The sequence below is a fragment of the Rhinoraja longicauda genome, chromosome 25 (assembly GCF_053455715.1).
Source record: "Rhinoraja longicauda isolate Sanriku21f chromosome 25, sRhiLon1.1, whole genome shotgun sequence".
Classification (NCBI taxonomy): domain Eukaryota; kingdom Metazoa; phylum Chordata; class Chondrichthyes; order Rajiformes; family Arhynchobatidae; genus Rhinoraja; species Rhinoraja longicauda.
In genome coordinates this window covers 11,008,394-11,029,003 of record NC_135977.1, presented here as the reverse complement: position 1 = coordinate 11,029,003, position 20,610 = coordinate 11,008,394, and the positions used below count along the sequence as shown (strand labels likewise).

Below are 20,610 nucleotides of genomic sequence, written 5' to 3'. Positions count from 1 at the left end.
TCTCCCCAGAACCTCTGGCACCCGTACTAATCAAGAATCTATCTCTGCCTTAAAAATAACAATTGATTTGGCCTCCACAGCCTTCTGTGGAAAGACTTCCATAGATTCACCGCCCTCTGACTAAAGAAATTCCTCCTCATCTCCTTCCCAAAGAACGTCCTTTAATTCTGAGGTTACGACCTCAAGTCCAAGACTCTCCCACTTGTGGAAACATCCTCTCCACATCCACTCTATCCAAGCCTTTCACTATTCGGTAAGTTTCAATGAGGTCCCCCCTCATCCTTCTACACTCCAGCGAGTACTGGCCCAGTGCCGTCAAAGGCTCATCATATGCTAATCCACTCATTCCTGGGATCATTCTTGTAAACCTCCTCTGAACCCTCCCCGGAGCCAGCATATCTTTCCTCAGATATGGTGCCCAAAATCGCTCACAATACTCCAAATGCGGCCTGACCAGCGCTTTATAGAGCCTCAGCATTACATCACTGGTTTTGTATTCTCGCCCTCTTGAAATACAGGTGCTCCCCGGCTTACGATGTCTCGACTTGCGATAGTTCAACTTTGCGATGGTGCAAACAGCAGCGACCCGTTGCGAGCCGCCACTCGCTTCCGGCCATGTGATTGTGCTTATTCAATGCATTTCGACTTACAATACTGTTGGTTTCCAATGGGTTTCTCGGAACGGAACCCCATCAGAAGCTGAGAAGCACCTGTAAATGCTATTGTATAAATGCTCTTGATTAAATGCTTTCCTTTCCGTCCAGTGTTCCCATCGGCCCACCATCCTTCCATTATTTGGTTCCACTTATTGTTTCTTATCAGATTCCATTATCTGTTGCCTTTTCTTATCTTCACAACACATCCCACCAGTTTCTATCGCTTTCCCCTTCATTTCCCCCTCTGCCAATCTCCTCCTCACCTGAATGCACCTATCACTTGACTCTTTCCCCATCCTTTCCTATCACCTCTTTACACTGGTATCTCCCCTCTATCTTTCAGTCCAGATACAGGGTCTTTACCCCAAACATTGACTGTCCATTTCCCTGCGCCGATGCAGCTGAGTTCCTCCAGATTCCAGCATCTGCACTCTCTTGAGTCTCCTTAAGTACGGGCTAGGTCCTCTGTCAGGCCAGTTGAAAAATATAAGAGTTAGGACTTAATCTTTTAATTAAAATGTTCTGATCTTTGATCAATATTTTTCTTTCGCTTTGGATGGAACATAAAATCCGGCATAAACTAGTTCAGCTGAATGGTCTGTTTCAGTGGTGTAAACGCTGCATAAAAAAACATTTGCTAATGCCATTCCTTTGCTTTGTTCCAGCGGTTTCACACTGAAGTTATGGCACAGTTTGCCAGCTATGAAATGAAAGACGTGTTTATATAATGCAATTATAACTTCAGGGTGCCCTGGTGTTTTACAGCCAATTAAGTTGTTTTTGAACTGTAGTTATTATTGTCATGGAGGAAGCACAATAGTTACTTTGTACACAACAATATTCATGGCTGGCAATGAGATTATAACAGATTATACATTTTAGATGGTGATTTAGAAGTAATTGTTGGTCATGTTACCAAGAGAACTCTCTTCCTCTTCCTCAAGTAGTACTGGGAGATCAATGTTGGAAGTGCTCTGACATTGAAGTGCCAATCTGGTGCACTGCATTCAGAGCTCACAGAAAGGTCTCATCTCCAATGGAGAAACCAAATGCAGATTGGGCGACCACTTTGGGGAACGCCTGTGTTCAGTCTGCAGTGGTGATCACCTGTTTTCTGATGCTTCCACTTTAATTATCCATCTCACTCCTATTCGGATCTCTCTGTCTTTGGCTGCCTACAATGTTACACTGAGGCCCAAAGCAAGATTGAGGAACGGCACATCATCTTCTATCAAGGCACATTGCAGCCTTTCGAACAAAATTCAGACTGAAGAAGGGTCTCAACCCGAGACATTACCTATTCCTGTTCTCCAGAGATGTTGTCTGATCCGCTGAGTTACCCCAGTTTATTGTGTCTATCTTCAGGAGAGATAAAGAATCCGGACTTCCATTCTCTTGAGTTTAAAAGAGGGAGAGGTGAACTAATTAATATGTATATATATTTTTTAAATCTTACAGGGCTTGACAAGGGAAATGCTTGTGTGATATTTTCCACAACTAAAAAAAAACAGAGGTTCTTTTCAAAGATTCCAATCAGATAATTTCCTCCCAAACTCAAAGTTTTGAAGCATTTATCTCATTTATATACATAACTTTCAATTAAAATTTATTAAAAGCCATAGAGACATTTCAAGTAAATCGTAATACTGGTTGAGATGCAAAATACGTTTATTCTTCTCTCAAGCAAACAGCTGATAACCGACTGAACAAGTCACTACATTGTATTGACTTCAGCTGGGACATGGGCCATGATATTCTGACGGAAGTTCACCCAAATTGCTGCTGTAACTTCACAAAATGATCAGCAGGATCCCAATCCTTGACCAAAAGAAACAGCATGAAAAGACATTTTCCCCAAAGGTTCTGCTTCAGTCACAATGGGGTACCATGTGACCCTCGAGAGAATTTCAGGGTCATGTCATTGAAACTGGCTATTAACCACTTAAACAGCTCTGCAGGATTAAATATTCCAATGTTGAGCTAAATTTTACATTGACATACTTTTATTTTATTACTGGAATACCCACATTTTCCACAGCTTTCATTTAAAGAGAGTAACAATTTTCCCCCAGAAGAAATGATTTACTAATTCAACAGTATTTATCTGACCAAGAAACTTCACGATATTCAAATCGTTCAGAGCAAATATTGTATGTTGTTGAATGCAAAATAGATTCTTATACAACAGGCAAGAATCTTGCACAATCTTTCCTCTCTAAAAGTGTCCTAAAATTCTACATTGCCTGTTCTATTAGTGATCACTTTATCATGATTTTGAAGCATTTTTATACATTAGTTCTCGACAAGTGCAAGTAATTGTATTGTTAACATTTCAAGGGTTGTTAACTCTGTGCTTTGTATAAGTTGTTATGTAATAGCACCATATCGTTATTGCAATTGAGTGCTGCACTTTGAGTTTAAAATGTAACCTACATCGGCATTTGAACTCGCTGTTTTAGCACTAGGGTGTGGTGGAAAACTATAATACAAGGGAAGAATTTCAATCCCACCACTGCAGACGCAGAAATTTAAATTCATGGATGTAGATACAACAAAGCAACTAACAGTGAAGGTAACCAGGAAGTTACTAAATTGTGAAAAATACCTATCTGGTTTCTAATATTCCTCTGAAAATAATCTACTATATTTTCCGATGTCTAACTCCACACTTGGTAGGTTCTCAATGGCCTTCTGAAATAGGAGGCCAATAGGAGTGGACCGTAAAAGATGGCCTGGTCTTGCCAGCAGTGTCCACACTTCCTCAACTAATAAAAACATCATGTAAATTCCACTGGTTTTGTTAAAAACCTCCTGCGGCAACTGAGTTGGAGATTAGTGGAGCAGCAAGAATATAGCATAAAAGAATGACTTCAGGAGAAAGGTATCCATTGCCGAACTTTACTGCCAAAACTGTTACAACTGTTTCGTTTCGTTGGGTTGCTGCTGTCTAAATTACTTAAATTATTGCATCGTATGGGAGGCGCATTCCCAATCTCGTTGTACCCCTGGGTACAATGACAATAAAGATATATTGTATTGTATTGTATAATCGCAGTGCAAGCAACCCTTCATTTCAATCTCAATCATTCATATCAATTGTAAACAAAAGATGTCCTAGCACTTGTCTCTTGTGAAATCTAGTCTCCGTCATCTGCCGTCTTTCATCTCTAAGTAATTTCCTCAATTCCTTTAATCATTTTTTTTTTGTCATGCAGCCAACTAGCTATTCATCTTGTTACACATTCTCTAACTTCACACATTTATTAATTGTTTAATTAGTGTTGGACCGTATCAATAACATTTTGGAAATCAAGATATGTTTCTTTTGTTGTTTTTGCTTCCTTTCTATTTAAATTTTTCAAAGAACAAGTGTTGCTAGCTGGGCGATACTCTCTCTTTTGAGATTTATGCTGGAGATGTTTATTATGTTTCTAATTACTTTCTAAATGTTTTTCTCTTTTGGTGAGCATTCTATTATGATTCCTACCCTATACGTGAAGATGATTGATATATCATTCCCTGAACATGTTCTACTATTCTTTAAAAAAAAGTGTTATCAAGGAGTCTCTGGGGATCTTTTCCTTTGTTCACCTGGTATACTCTTATCGGGACAGATCCTGGAATAGTGTGTTGTTTACACACTATTCCAAGTGGCCTGCCTTTGGGGTCCACTAAATTAGGATCTAATGCTGGGGATATTGGCCTGGGAGAAGTCGCTGACACTGGTTTTCTTATCCTGTCAGTTGATTTGAAGGAATTTACAATTTTGCCAGTGTCTCAATGCTTTGCAAATGTCTGCTGTAAACCGCGATATTGCAAAACCACAGTTTTTCTGGCATCCACGCAGTGTTATAGTTCACCCTAATGCTGTTTGTAAAGGGTGTACCAAAAGTGAGAACTTCAAATGCAAGGATCACCAAAGAACCATGTTGTCAGTTTTCCCTGTGTAATGCCTAAACAAAACTAACATTGTTCGTTCCAATGTGATTTTCCCTAATGGTGTATTACATATTCTCACAGTTGTTAAAATGTAGCACAGCAAATGCAATACTTCCAGGCAATTCTTCAAGGGACAAGCCACAGCACAAGCAACATTCTTCCACCTATACAGGAATCTTGATAGAAATGGATGGATATTATATATATATATATATATATATATATATATATATATATAATATTCTTAGGCCCCCTCGGTCATGGCTGACCATGGGTGACGCATCCTAGTTGGCTACTTATATATATATATATATATATCAATAGTCAATAGTCGTTTATTTGTTACATACACATAAATGTGTAGTAAAATGAAACATTACCCGCAGTTGAACAATAAGACCAATAAGATTAATCAATAAAAATGCAATAACACATACAATCACAACTAACACCAAACAAAAAGAAACATCCATCACAGTGAGTCTCCTCCAGTCCCTCCTCACTGTGATGGAAGGCCAGAATGTCTTTTTCTCCTCCCTGCCGTCTTGTCCCGCGGTTAGGCTGTTGGAGTTGCCACGTCGGGGCGGTCGGGTCTCCCGATATTGAAGCCCCCGCTGGGCGGTGAAAAAAAAATCCCGCGGCCTATTTCAGGCCGCGCCGGATGGTGAAAGGTCCGTGGCGGGGCGGGAGAGGGCTCACAGAAAAGCCAGTGGAATCTGGACACTGGTGAAAAGCAGTGCTTGAAGAAGGCATTTCTTTGTGCGGGGAGGGGGGCACAGGCAACATTTAGAGCTATAGTTAGGTTCCTCAAGCAATGGTGGCTGGCATCCATGCAAGGACATGGGTTTATTTTGGAGAACATTTGTCTATCTCTGTTGGTTGAGGCTGAATAAATGTAGATAAAGACTCCTCTCCTTAACTTTGGAATTGGCAATGTGCTGTAGGATGTGGCAGCCTAGAGTGATCTAGATAGGTGCACAAAATTCCTCTATTCTGGCCAACCTGCTTTTCAGTTGCATAGCACTATTTTCTTTGGAGCTATATGAATACATTTCTAGCCTGCCATTTCTAATTTCATGTTCCAAACCAAAATAATTATTCTACGTATTGTTTTCACTGTCAATGTTTATTTTATCCATCTGCTAGTGGCCCTGCTGCACCTGTCTACGGCACGAGCCACAAGGTTCAACTTCTGAATTGTTTCAAATTATAACCCTAAAAGCCATGGTGCTAATGCCAGGCACAACAAGCACTCCACAGAATGATGCCCACTCCACATATGCCATTAAACAACACCACAAATTGTAAGGCAGACACAAAATGCTGGAGTAACTCAGCGAGCCAGGCAGCATCTCTGGAGAGAAGGAATGGGTGACATTTTGGGTCGAGATCCTTCTTCAGACCTATATCAGGAGAATGGACGGTACAGAGATAGAATGTTGTCCGAGACTAAGACTGGTGGGAGAACTGGGAAGGGGGAGGGGATGGAGAGAGAGGGAAATCAAGAGCTACTTGAAGTGAGAGAAGTCAATGTTCATAACGCTGGGGAGATCAGGTAGGTTAAGGCAGACTGAGCAGTGGTGTTCAGCGAAACGATGATCTATATCAGCAGGAAGGGAAGATATTCAGGTGCGTGGGCGCACCTCATCTGCAGTTTCTCCCCCAAGTTGCACATCATTCTGACCTGGAAATATATTTCTCTTTCCTTACCATCACCAGATCGAAATCCTAATACCCCCTGCCCAACATAACACAACACAAAGTGCTGCAGTAACTCAACAGCTCAGGCAGCATCTCTGGGGAAAATGGATAGGTGATGTTTCGGGTCAAGACCCTGCTTCAGACCTTGTTTCAATCATTGTATAAGAACTGCAATAGTTCAAGAAGTTGGCTCATACTCATCTGCCCATGCACCTTGAGAGATGAATAATATATACTTGCCTTGCCTGCAAAATAAATCTGCAAAAGTGAATTAAAAGAACATCAATGATGTTTGTGGAGGCCTATGTGCAAAAGATTGCCATATTTTTTATAACATTGTTTTGAAAATAGTGTATCTGTGCGGTTTATCCCAAGATCATATAAGACACTTTATATATAAATGTTTATTTTTAATGTATACGGCTGAGTTTTCCAATGAAGCAATTTGTGAAATTAAGGACAGTAAAAATTAAGGACAATAAAGTCATAATGAAGATTGTGGAACCATAAGTTAGTTTCACCGTAGTTATTCTGTGATAGAGTTTAAAGAACAGATAAAACAAATGAAATTTCTCTTGTTTTTGTCATTTTAGATATTGATGATTGAATGCCCTTTGGCTCAGCATGGAATGGTCCACATTACCATGGATTTCTTCCCACTCTCACCTTTAACAATTGCCTGCTCATCAATGACAACCATCACACAGCTGCCTTTCTTCTGAAGAGGAGACAAGTCTTTGTGATTTGAAACGCGTGCTCATCAGACACATTAAAATATTGTGGTCTCTTGCTCTTTGGTTTCTGTAACAAAATATCAAAGTTTCCCTGTTCCCCAGACATGGGAGGATGTTTCTCAAAGCCAAAACCAGGTGATTATTTTTTCAAATACTGCCCTAATTGCCCCTCGGGTTTCAGTTTGTTTTCCAGAATTCCGTGTGAAGTAGGTCAATGTGCTGGGTAAGAGCAGAGCGGTGAGGAATGTTAAATCTCTTTCATTGCTGTTTGCAGCACATGAGCCTGTCTTTGAAAATCTTTTTATCCCTGAGTGCACCAAATTTCCACAACAGCTTCCAACACTGACGTTGGTAATCCTATTTAACAAAAAACATTTCTGTCACCATTGGAGAGGGTTTCCAATCTCTCCCCCCACCTCCCCATAGTTTTAAATGTAAAGTAAGCCATTGCTTTTAATCAAATTATCTATTGAGTCAGTCAATGCATTAGTAATGGCTTTTATAATCATTAAAATTGACAGAAAAATTACATTCTAACTTATTTCTGTTTAACATTTGCAACTATTTTGTTTGAGCAGTAAACACTGATGGCTTAATTGTCGGGTAGTGTTAATAATTTAAAAAATCCGAAGAAGCAGATTAAAATCAGTGAAGATGGAAGTGTAGAAATTATTGTTGCCCGTGTTTGTGAATGATTACTGAGCATGATCATGTGACATTATTTGGTACTAAACCATTAAAAGAAAATATATCAGTTTATGTGATAAAATGAAAATATAGAAATGTTTTGCAAGTAGATATCGTCGTAATCCATTAATATCGGTCATTGCATTTGCTAGGTTATAGATGCAGTACATTGTGCTGCTTGGGTTAAATTGTTGAGCAATGAACATTGCAATTAAGTTGGTTTAACATGAATAGAACTAATGTGGCCAACTCTCCCATGCCAAGTGGATATATGCATCAATTGAATCAAGTGACCCAAAAATGTCCAAACCATCCGTGAGCTGATAGCTACTGGAGCAAGTATTGGACCTGGTCCTAGTACCCAATTGCTAGGAAACTGGCTGCTGGCTGATCTGAGTGCTACAAGATTCAAGATTCAAGATAGCTTTATTTGTCATCCAATATTGGACGAAATTCAGTCACCCACAGTCCAACAATAAAAGCATTAAATAGGCATTAAAATTATACAACCCCAAAAACACAGTCCAACAATAAAAGCATTAAATAGGCATTAAAATTACACAACCCCAAAAACACAGTCCAACAATAAAAGCATTAAATAGGCATTAAAATTACACAACCCCAAAAACACACAAAAAAAGAAACATCCATCAAAGAAACATCCATCACAGTGAGTCTCCTCCAGTCCTCTCCTCACTGTGATGGAAGGCCACAATGTCTTTCCCTTCTCCTGCTGTCTTCTCCCACGGTCAGGTTGTTGTGGTTGTAGGCCGCGCCCGACGGTCCACAGCGGCCCGAGGCTAAGGCGAGTCCCAGCCGCTCCCGCAGCCTCCGAAGACGGCCGGCTCCGCCGATGATAAGTCCGATCCGGGGCGGGCGAACACGCTGCTGCTGCTGCTGCTGCTGCCGCTGTTGCTGCACGTCGTGGCTCCCGACACTTAAGCCCCCGCCCAGCAGAGAAATATCCCGCGGCCTATCTTAGGCCGCGCCGGACGGTGAAATGTCCGCGCCCCATGCCCCGCGATCCGGGGCGGGCGAACCCGCTGCCGCTGCCGGAGCTCCCGATGTCGGCATCCACGCGGCCCGAGCCCAAGGCGAGTCGCAGCCGCTCCCGCAGCCTCCGAAGACGGCCGGCTCCGGTGATGGTAAGTCCGATCCGCGGGCTCTGCGAACCAGAGCCCTGGAGGCAGCCAGCTCCAGGAGTTGGGCCGATGGTAGGCCGCAGCAGGAACGGAGACACGGCCCAGAAAACAAAGGTCGGGTCTCCGTTCGGAAGGGACACCTATTTACAAGGTGAACATTTAAGCATAGAAACATAGAAAATAGGTGCAGGAGTAGGCCATTCGGCCCATCGAGCCTGCACCGCCATTCAATATGATCATGGCTGATCATCCAGCTCAGTAGCCTGTACCTGCCTTCTCTCCATACCCCCTGATCCCTTTAGCAAAAAGGGACACATCTAACTCCCTCTTAAATATAGCCAATGAACTGGCCTCAACTACCTTCTGTGGCAGAGAATTCCACAGACTCACCACTCTGTGTGAAGAAATGTTTTCTCATCTCGGTCCTAAAAGACTTCCCCCTTATCCTTAAGCTGTGACCCCTGGTTCTGGACTCCCCCAACATCGGGAACAATCTTCCCGCATCTAGCCTCTCCAACCCCTTAAGAATTTTATATGTTTCTATAAGATCCCCCCTCAGTCTTCTAAATTCCAGCGAGTACAAGCCCAGTCTATCTAGTCTTTCCTCATATGCAAGTCCCGCCATCCCAGGGATTAATCTGGTGAACCTTCTCTGTACTCCCTCTAAGGCAAGAACGTCTTTCCTCAGGTTAGGAGACCAAAACTGCACACAATACTCCATGTGCGGTCTCACCAAGGCCCTGTACAACTGCAGCAGAACCTCCCTGCTCCTAAACTCAAATCCTCTTCCTATGAATGCCAACATACCATTCGCTTTCTTCACTGCCTGCTGCACCTGCATGCTTGCTTTCAATGACTGGTGCACCATGACACCCAGGTCACGTTGCATCTCCCCTTCTCCCAATCGGTCACCATTCAGGTAATACTCTGCTTTCCTGTTCTTGCCGCCAAAGTGGATAACCTCACATTTATCCACATTATATTGCATCTGCCATGCATTTGCCCACTCGCCTAATCTATCCAAGTCACTCTGCAGCCTCCTAGCATCCTCCTCGCAGCTAACACTGCCACCTAGCTTCGTGTCATCCACAAACTTAGAGATGTTGCATTCAATTCCCTCGTCCAAATCATTAATATACACTGTAAATAACTGGGGTCCCAGCACTGAGCCTTGCGGTACCCCACTAGTCACTGCCTGCCATTCCGAAAAGGACCCGTTTATTCCTACTCTTTGCTTCCTGTCCTCCAACCAATTTTCTATCCACCTCAACACTGAACCCTCAATACCGTGTGCTTTAAGTTTGTACACCAATCTCCTATGTGGGACCTTGTCGAAGGCCTTCTGAAAGTCCAGATATAACACATCGGCTGGTTCTCCCTTATCCACTCTACTAGTTACATCCTCGAAAAATTCTATAAGATTCGTCGGACATGATTTGCCTTTGGTAAATCCATGCTGACTTTGTCCGATGATATCACCACTTTCCAAATGTAATGCTATCACATCTTTAATAACTGACTCTAGCATTTTCCCCACTACCGATGTTAGGCTAACTGGTCTATAATTCCCCGTTTTCTCTCTCCCTCCCTTTTTAAAAAGTGGGGTTACATTAGCTACCCTCCAGTCCTCAGGAACTACTCCAGAATCTAAAGAGTTTTGAAAAATTATCACTAATGCATCCACTATTTCTGAGGCTACTTCCTTAAGCACTCTGGGATGCAGCCTATCTGGCCCTGGGGATTTGTCTGCCTTTAATCCATTTAATTTACCTAACACCACTTCCCGACTAACCTGGATTTCCCTCAGTTCCTCCATCTCATTAGACCACCGGTCCCCCGCTATTTCCGGCAGACGGTTTATTTCTTCCTTAGCGAAGACAGAACCAAAGTATTTGTTCAATTGGTCTGCCATCTCCTTGTTCCCTATGATCAATTCACCTGTTTCCGACTGCAAGGGACCTACATTTGCCTTAACTAATCTTTTTCTCTTGACATATCAAGCTGGTTTACAGTGAAGAATTGTCATTTGGGGCTTACATCAATGGGTTACCCTATTAACTATCTGAATTTCAGAGAAAGGAACAAAGGTGCTTGAGTAACTGAGTGGGTCAGGCAAGCATCTCTGGAGAACATGAGTAGGTGATGATTCAGGTTGTGCCCGTTCTTCATTCTGGAGAGTCTGAACACTTTGTGTCTTTTTTAGTAAACCAGCGCCTGCAGTTCCTTGTACCTGCTAGATTTCAGAGGTTCTGCCTGATTTTCAGCAAGATGCTAGGAAAGATCCTCTGTAGACTTTCTGGGCCATTGTGTATCAAAATGAATTGCTGCATTTCCAGTGAACGCATTGGCTTATGCCATGATGTAGTAAATGCAATATAGAAAATCCTGGCCACCTATCAGCACGATGTTGTCTGCCTCATGCATGCATAGTGACCCATCTATTAATACCTACTCGGTCTTGCTAACTGAAAACTTCCTGCTTTGAGTCTGGAACTAAGCCGATTTGACTGTCTTTAAGACAGACAAATGAGCAGAGGTTTGACCACTAATTATGGTGTCTCAGCAGTTAAGTGGACGGGCTGAAATGGGGCTATTGTTCTATTATGTTAAAGGATTTTAAACTAGGTGCAAATGGAATAAGAGACAAAAACAAAGATGCAACTTGATGCCTTTTTTTATAAGGATGACCAGGCAAAGTAAGATTTTGAGTAATAGAATCTTACATCTAGAAACAAGCACTTCAACCCACCTATCAGTGTCCCCACTGCACTAATCCTATTTGCCCTCATAATTCCAAAGCCTTCAATGCCATCGTAATTCAAGTACTTGCCTTGATACTTCAATATTGTGAGAGTATCTGCATCTACTACCTCCTCAAACAGGACATTCCAGATTCCGACCACTATTTGTGTGCCCAAAGTTTTATACTGCTGTAACATGATATCCCAGCTCTAATGCCAAAGCTGATGAAGGTTAACGTCCCATATATCGTCTTCACCACCCTCTCCATCTCTGCTGCCACTTTTAGGGATTATGGACTTGTATTCAAAGATTCCTCTGTTCATGAACACTCCCTAAGGTCCTACCATTTGCTATGTATGTCTGACCTCGGTTTACCCTCCCAAAATGCATCAACTCATGCCTGTCAGTATTAAAATGCCATTGCTTCTCCCAAGTTTCCAGCTGAACAATATCATATTTCTCCTGAGCAAACTCTCTCTGTCCATGACATCTCCCTTTTTTGTGACATGTGCAAACTTAGTAACTATATCTTTCTTTTGCATTGGTGGGTTGTACAAAATCATCTGGGTTTGCAGAAAATAAACCAACATTAGAGCATTAATATAGCCACTAAATAAAGTCCATTACCAATCAAAAAACATCCTAATTCCATTAATGTTCTTTCCAACAGATTATGCTGAAAATGTTGTTATATTTAATAATGACAGGTGGTTAAAAGCAAGCATTGGAATTTGAAAAAGCTGATCAAATGTGCCACATAGCCAGAAGTTCTTGACAACACATTGAGTGATATGGATGGCTTTTCACTGGCTCCCAAATCTTGTGATATATTCATATTAACTTTCTAAAGGCAGCTCTTGATGAGGAATGGGGTTGAACTAATGGTATAACTTTGGAACGGAGGTGAAACTTTACTGATCAGAATGCAACTGATTTCCTTTTCCACATTTCTGAATTTGTGAACAAATTGAAGCTGGAATCTACTAAACACTTATTTATGAAGCAGATTCCTATTGAGGCAAGTGTCATGGGAAGTAGAATAGAGATTCTGGTGTGTTTGAAAATTAAAATGGGATCTTTGCTGTAAAAGGCTTTTATGTTCTTTTGTTTGTGTTAACGTGAATGTAAGATGCTCTGAGGCGTGGTGTCATCAGCAAGGAACTGGTAAGACATTAAATTTGTGAGGCATTTAATAAAAATCTGGCAAGTTCGAGTAGGCCGGGGAATTTCAATGTTTTTATCAATTAATTTTTGAAAACTTTCAACATTATTCTTTTTTAATGTCATTTAACCATGGTCATCACTGATATTTTTGTTTAAAGTAATTCAGTTTTTTTAATTAACTGAAGTTAAACTCTTCAGTTGCGATGGTAGTATTTTAACTCGTACCTTAGGATCAGAGTCAAGGCCTCTGCAAAACTAATGCAATAATATATAGATTTTGTCACAAATGGCAAATGGGCATGATTTATGTTTGTAATTCTCTTTTATGATTACAATCGAGCCATTTACAGTGTATAGATACATGATAAGGGAATAATGTTTAGTGCAAGGTGTAAAGGCAGTAAAGTCCGATCAAAGATAGTCCGAGAGTCACCAATGAGGTATAATAATAATAATAATATATTCCTTTATTCGTCCCACACCGGGGAAATTTACAATCTGAGAGGAGTATCTGAGAGGAGTTTAAGAAGATTATAGTTAAAATAAGAAATTTTGCTGTAAGAGTAGATATTTAAGAGTGTGGAGCGATTGTAATATGTGACTGTAGATCTGCTTCTGTGGTTAGCATGAAAAGAGTTGCCTGGGTTGGGTGCCATCTTGGCAGCAGCCTCTTAGAAGAGGTGCCATCTTAGAAGAGAGTTAGAATAAACAGATCTTTCTCAGGCTGGAAGGATATAATCAGTGGAATGCCCAAAGATCAGTTTTAGCCTTCAATTATTTATTATGTACATGAATAATCAGAAGTAGCTGGCAGAATGCAATTCGGGTTTGCCAAAGACACAAAAGTAAGTGGGGAGGCCCTGTTGCAATGAGGATATTTAGACTCTGCAAAACGTTGAGTAAATCGATGGAAACTGGGCAAATTGAGTTCAAGATGCCCTGCTCTGTAGGGTATGAGGTCATGCACGTAAGAGGAAGCTAAAAGTGGGCTATCTTAATATAGAAAGATTAGGTGGAAACAAAGATCTGCAGATGCTGGTTTACAAAAAAAGTGCTGGAGCAACTCTGCAGATCAGACAGCCACACTGGAGAAAATGGGCAGTTAATGTTTCGGGTCGGGACCCTTCTTCAGAACGGTTGTAGGAACAATCACTGTAGATAGAACCTTACAATCTGTCTGAAGAAAGGTCCCGACCTGAAACGTCACCTATCCATGCTTGCAGAGAAAGGTTAGGTGCTGGACTAGGTCAGATGTAAGTGCATTGTTCAAATCCATGCAGAGGATTGAGCACAAAATCTAACTTTGCTCTCCAACATAGTTTGGGGAGAATACTGCTCATAGTTTTCAATAAATTGTTGAGTTTAGAGTCTGTTTATTCAGTTAGGTGCATATAAACAATTTCAGGTGCATATAAACAATTTCAAATCCTCCTCATGACCTACAAAGCCCTCCATAACCTGGCCCCATCCTACCTGACTGACCTCCTCCACAGACACACTCCAACCCGTAACCTCCGCTCTGCTGCTGCTAACCTCCTGTCCCCCCCCATCCGGACCAAACTCAGATCCTGGGGGGACAGGGCTTTCTCCATCGCTGCTCCCACACTCTGGAACTCACTACCCCAAACCGTCAGAGACTCCTCCTCACTCACCACATTCAAAACATCACTGAAGTCTCACCTGTTCAGCACTGCCTTCAATCACTGACCGTTACCTCACCTTCTTTTTCCTTTTCTCTTCGTTTACTTATTTATCTATTTATTTTCTTTTATGTTTTAGTAAACCTTGTAAAGCGTCTTTAAGTGTTTAGAAAGCGCTATATAAATGTAATGCATTATTATTATTATTATTATTATGGTATGACATATGATGAAAGAATGGGTTGACTGGGCTTGTATTCACTGGAATTTCAAAGGATGAGAGGGGATCTTATAGAAACATATAAAATTCTTCAAGGATTGGACAGACTAGATGCAGGAAAAATGTTTCCGATGTTGGGGGAGTCCAGAACCAGGGGTTACAGTTTAAGAATAAGGTTTAGGCCATTTAGGACTGAGATGAGGAAAAACTTTTTCACCCAGAGAGTTGTGAATCTGGAATTCTCTGCCACAGAAGGCAGTGGAGGCCAATTCACTGGATATTTCCAAGAGAGAGTTAGATATATCTTTTAGGACTAAAGCAATCAAGGGATATGGTGAAAAAGCAGAAACGGGGTACAGATTTTAGATGAACAGCCATGCTCATATTGAATGGGGGTGCTGGCTTGAAGGGCCAAAAAGCCTATTCCTGCACCTATTTTTCTGTTTCTATGATTCAGAGAGGTGTGGACAGATTGTAGTGAGTACCCTGGCTAATATTTATTTCTCAACCAGTTTCTTAAACTAAATTATGTGGGCATTATGTAATTGCTATTCGTGAAATCTTGCTGTGTGCGAATTGTCTGCCCCATTGCCTACATTGCCTACATTCAAAAGGACTTCATGGCTATGAACCTCTGACATCTTGAGGTTGAGAATTGCGGTATCAAATGCAAATCTGCCTTTTTACTGAGGAATGCATACAGTTTCATTGTCAGAAGCTGTCTCTATTCTGCTTCATCGATTAACCAGACCTGCAGTGTTGTGACATTTTCAGTAGCCAGGCACGTCAACCTTGGAGGTTCTCTAAGGGAATCTGACAAGTTACATGAAGCTGTTGATGATGCAGCACTGTGGCTCAATGTAATGAAATTTATGCAGATGTGTCACAAATTTATTTCCTCTTGAAACCCTTACACCTGATGAAGTCTGGCCTTCATTTCATCAACAACTTACATTGATTATAGGAACTTTAACATAGATAAACATAGGAAACACTTCAGATGAGTGTAATTTGACAAATAGACATCAAGCAGAGAAGTAATGTTAGAAGTAACCAGGACCTGGTCAAAAACATATGTTTTAAGAAACTCTCTCCTCAAAGGAGAAGCAAAGATGTTTAGAGTGGGAATTCAAGATGGCTGAAGGCATGGCTACCATTGACGGAGCAAAATAGGAAGCAATGCTCAAGAGCTGGAAGAATGGAGAGATCTGGGGATGGATTAGAGAGCTGAAAGAGTTACTAGGACAAGTGTAAAGCTCTGGTGGGTTTTAAAACAAAGATGAAACCTTTAATTTGAAGTTTTGAGATGCAGTGAGATTGGTGGCACTAGATTATCAGGATGTTTTTAGATACAGTGAGGTCGGTGGTACTCGGTTATCAGGATGGTGCACAAAATGATGCAAACAACATAATTCAGGATGAGTTAAAGTATGGAAGAGAATGTTAGACCATCTAGAATGGCACTCAAGTAGTCCAGCCCTCGGGTGAAAAGTAGAGTTTCAACGACATAATGGCTGTAGTAAAGATAGAGAGGACAATGTTACAAATATGGTTGGATTGGTAAGAGTAGAACTAATTGAGAGAAATGTCACTATGATGGACATTGGAAGAAAATGATTAATCAACCACTCAATTAATACCCCAGATGCAAAAGCTGTTTGGGACAGAGTTCTAAAATATCACTACCCTTTATTCAAAAAATATTATTTGGTACACATCCTTTCAATGACTTGGCTTTAATATTAAGGCTTTCACCCCTTGTTCAAGATACCCAACCAGAGGAAATAGTTGCTTTCCATCTACACAATAGAATCCTTCAATGTCTTAATACTTCAAGTAGATCAGATGAGGAAAAACATTTTCAGTTAAAGAGTTGTAAATCTATGGAATTCTCTGCCTCAGAAGGCAGTGGAGGCCAATTCTCTGAATGCTTTCAAGAGAGAGCTCTTAAGGATAGCGGAGTCAGGGAGAATGGGGAGAAGGCAGGAACGGGGTACTGATTGAGAATGTACAGAGCTGTGATTGCACATGCATCTGGTTTATGGTTATGTTTTATTTTCTTGGCTGTATTACTGGAGGAAATAGCTTCTCCCTATCAATCCAGCTGACTGATGTAATCAGATTAACACTACATTCAGATTACATTGAAATATCTCTGGGTCAGCCAAGTGAATGTTTCATTTATGCCCGCAATCTGCTCTACCCTGAGCTCAATTTCCAAAATGGAATGCTAACATTCATCTCAAGGGTGTTGTATTTTTTACATGAATCTGACACTGTAGTTGCACAAGCTTCAATTTTACTACATTTACAGTGTTATTTTGTATGTGAGTGACTTGTCTTTGTTCAACGTACTTTTCCATAAACTATTACAAATTTGAGCCAAATGCGTGATAACTGACCAGATTCTTGTCACAATCCAGTGACTGCATCAGTTCTCGAGAAATAAGAGAAACATTAGAGTTTTGGGAACTTCCGAGCAGAGTCCAGGTCATTGCAGACAGAAAGACCTGGACTCTGCTCAGAAGTTCCCAAAACTCTGCCATTTCCCATAAATAACCAGGCCAAATCTGGGAAGTTCTGTGCTGCTCAATCTACTGTTTTTTATTCTCTCGAGAATGTCCTAAGTTTATCCATTCTAATGTTTCTCTTATTTCTCGAGAACTGACGCAGTCACTGGATTGTGACAAGAATCTGGTCAGTTATCACGCATTTGGCTCAAATTTGTAATAGTTTATGGAAAAGTAAGTTGAACAAAGACAAGTCACTCACATACAAAATGTTAAAATCATTATCTGCCCCATACATAGTACACTCTTTTTTTGAATGGTGTGGGTTTAATTCCGAGTTAACTGATGTAATGGAATTGCAGACTAACACCGCAAAATGATTGATGACCCTTCAAACCCTGTGACTTTGTTCTCCCATTAAATTTCCTAATTAAAATTTTGCACAGTAGGTGAAATCCTGAACAGGAGATTATGGCAACTGCATTTCTGATGGTCAGCAGATTTACTGGTCTGTGAGGCACAGCAGGTTCCTGCCTGCACCAGTTTTAAAGCTGAGCAACATAGCTTTCATAATGTTAAACCGCTATCATAACCTTGTAATTTCTATTCTAACATAATTACATGCTGCGTTTGCATTTCTACAGTGCAGTCAGTATCCTAATGAATTTATGTTGAAACCTCTCCAATGTCCCCACAACATTTTTAATCCCAAAGTTGATAAATCTGGTTCACATAGAATTATCTTTTCATCTTGACTTTTATGCTCTCTGCATCTTTCCTCCAATCTATTATTCTATTAGTTGTTTTATTGTCTCATTTAATTGAAAGTTGCATTTTATATCTTGTAAACCATATCCATCTCAATTCCTTTCAATGCACATTTCTTATTCTTATCACCACCCAAATCATACAAACTGGCAAGTGCTGACATTGAATTCCAGTGCCCAGAATCATTATTTTATGTGCATCGTCCTTCTGTTCTCTTTGGAAGGTACTAATTATTATGTGATTATTTATCTCATTCTACAATTGGATTTCTAATTTTTCCTTTTTTAATACTGGAGTTTTATTTTTATATATTCATGGGATGTGAATGTTGCTAGCAGTTATTGCCCATGCAGTTGTGCAGGGCTCTGGTGAGACCACACCTGGATGCTATTGAGGGAGCGCAGCGTAGGTTCACCAGGTTAAATCCTGGGATGGCAGGACTGACATATGATGAAAGAATGGGCTTATATTCACTGGAATTTAGAAGGATGAGAGGGGATCTTAGAGAAACATATAAAATTCTTCAAGGATTGGACAGGCTAGATGCAGGAAAAATGTTCCCCATGTTGGGGGAGTCCAGAACCAGGGGTCACAGTTTAAGATTAAGGGGCAGGCCATTTGGGACTGAGATGAGGAAAAACGTTTTCACCCAGAGAGTTGTGAATCTGGGGAATTCTCTGCCACAGAAGGCAGTGGAGGCCAATTCACTGGATGTTTTCAAGAGAGAGTTAGATATAGCTCTTAGGGCTAACGGAATCAAGGGATATGGGGAGAAAGCAGCAACGGGGTAGTGTTTTTGTATGATCAGCTGTGAACATATTGAATGGCGATGCTGCCTCGAAGGGCCAAATGTCGTAATCCTGCATGTACTTTCTTTGCTTAATTCTCTCCTGAGCTCACTGGCCATTTCTGAAGGCAGACATTATTGGTGGGTTTTCAAACAATCTGATATTTTCACAGTTATTACTTTTATGATCCTTTCATCCTGGGTTTATTAAATTTCATGAATTTAAGTTCCCCTGAGACCAAGGTGGGATTGAAATTCATGACTCCAAATATCAGTCTGGTTCTTTGTATACCAGTTATGTGACCTGAACACGTTGATAGAATTCTGCAATTGACAATTTGCAATCAAAGCCTAGGGCAGTCAGGCAATTTTTCAATATGAAATGCTGGAAGTGCAATGCAAGGCAGATAGCGAACAGAAGAGAGGGGCGATTTGGTTGTTACACAAAATGACATTTGACAGCCAAACTTGGCCATTGCCTATTGAAAGCCAACAAAGCAACTTTTTTTTTCAATAAGGGCTTCAAGAAGTTCTTGAATTTGCAAAGTTACTTTGTGTTGAAACAAAATAGTGGAGGATAAAGGAACTGGAATGAGTCATCCGGTCTTATGGTTTGCCTCTCCACTAACTTAGATTAACGCTGAAGTGGACCAATTCCATTCATTCATCTTGGCACCATATTTCTTTATACAGTTATCTTGCAGAAGTCTCATATAACCATATAACCATATAACAACTACAGCATGGAAACAGGCCTGTCCGGCCCTACCAGTCCACGCCGACCATTCTCCCTGACCTAGTCTCATCTACCTGCACTCAGACCATAACCCTCTAATCCCCTCCTATCCATATACCTATCCAATTTATTCCTAAATAATAAAATCGAGCCAGCGTCCACCACTTCCACCGGAAGCCCATTCCATACAGCCACCACCCTCTGAGTAAAGAAGTTCCCCCTCATGTTACCCCTAAACCTTTGTCCCTCAACTCTGAAGCTATGTCCCCTTGTTGGAATCTTCCCCACTCTCAAAGGGAAAAGCCTACCCACGTCAACTCTGTCCGTCCCTCTCAAAATTTAAAAAACCTCTATCAAGTCCCCCCTCAACCTTCTACGCTCCAAAGAATAAAGACCCAACCTGTTCAACCTCTCTCTGTAGCCTAAGTGCTGAAACCCAGGCAACATTCTAGTAAATTTCCTCTGTACCCTCTCCATTTTGTCGACATCCTTCCTATAATTTGGCGACCAAAACTGCACACCATACTCCAGATTCGGCCTCACCAATGCCCTGTACAATTTTAACATTACATCCCAACTTCTATACTCGATGCTCTGATTTATAAAGGCAAGCATACCAAACGCCTTCTTCACCACCCTATCCACATGAGATTCCACCTTCAGGGAACAATGCACAGTTATTCCCAGATCCCTCTGTTCCACTGCATTCCTCAATTCCCTACCATTTACCCTGTACGTCCTATTTTGATTTGTCCTACCAAAATGCAGCACCTCACACTTATCAGCATTAAACTCCATCTGCCATCTTTCAGCCCACCCTTCCAAAAGGCCCAAGTCTCTCTGTAGACTTTGAAAATCTACCTCACTATCAACAACACCACCTATCTTAGTATCATCTGCATATTTACTAATCCAATTTGCCACACCATCATCCAGATCATTAATGTAAATGACAAACAACAGTGGACCCAACACGGATCCTTGGGGTACTCCACTAGACACTGGCCTCCAACCTGACATACAATTGTCAACCGTTACCCTCTGGTATCTCCCATTCAGCCATTGTTGAATCCATCTTGCAACCTCACTATTAATACCCAACGATTTAACCTTCTTAATCAACCTTCCATGTGGAACCTTGTCAAATGCCTTACTGAAGTCCATATAGACAACATCCACAGCCT

At 41.1% G+C, this 20,610-nt stretch overlaps 1 protein-coding gene across 6 annotated transcripts in view; it reads left to right on the top strand.

The window, feature by feature from the left end:
- Positions 1-20,610, top strand: part of aifm3 (AIF family member 3) — a 68,197-nt gene that overhangs the window by 12,252 nt on the left and 35,335 nt on the right. For all 6 annotated transcript variants that reach the window (XM_078421158.1, XM_078421153.1, XM_078421154.1 and 3 more), the window contains one exon: positions 6,890-7,165. In XM_078421158.1, coding sequence (XP_078277284.1) covers positions 7,135-7,165 — 31 coding nt within the window. In that variant the 5' untranslated portion in view covers positions 6,890-7,134. The remainder of the gene's footprint in view (positions 1-6,889; positions 7,166-20,610) is intronic.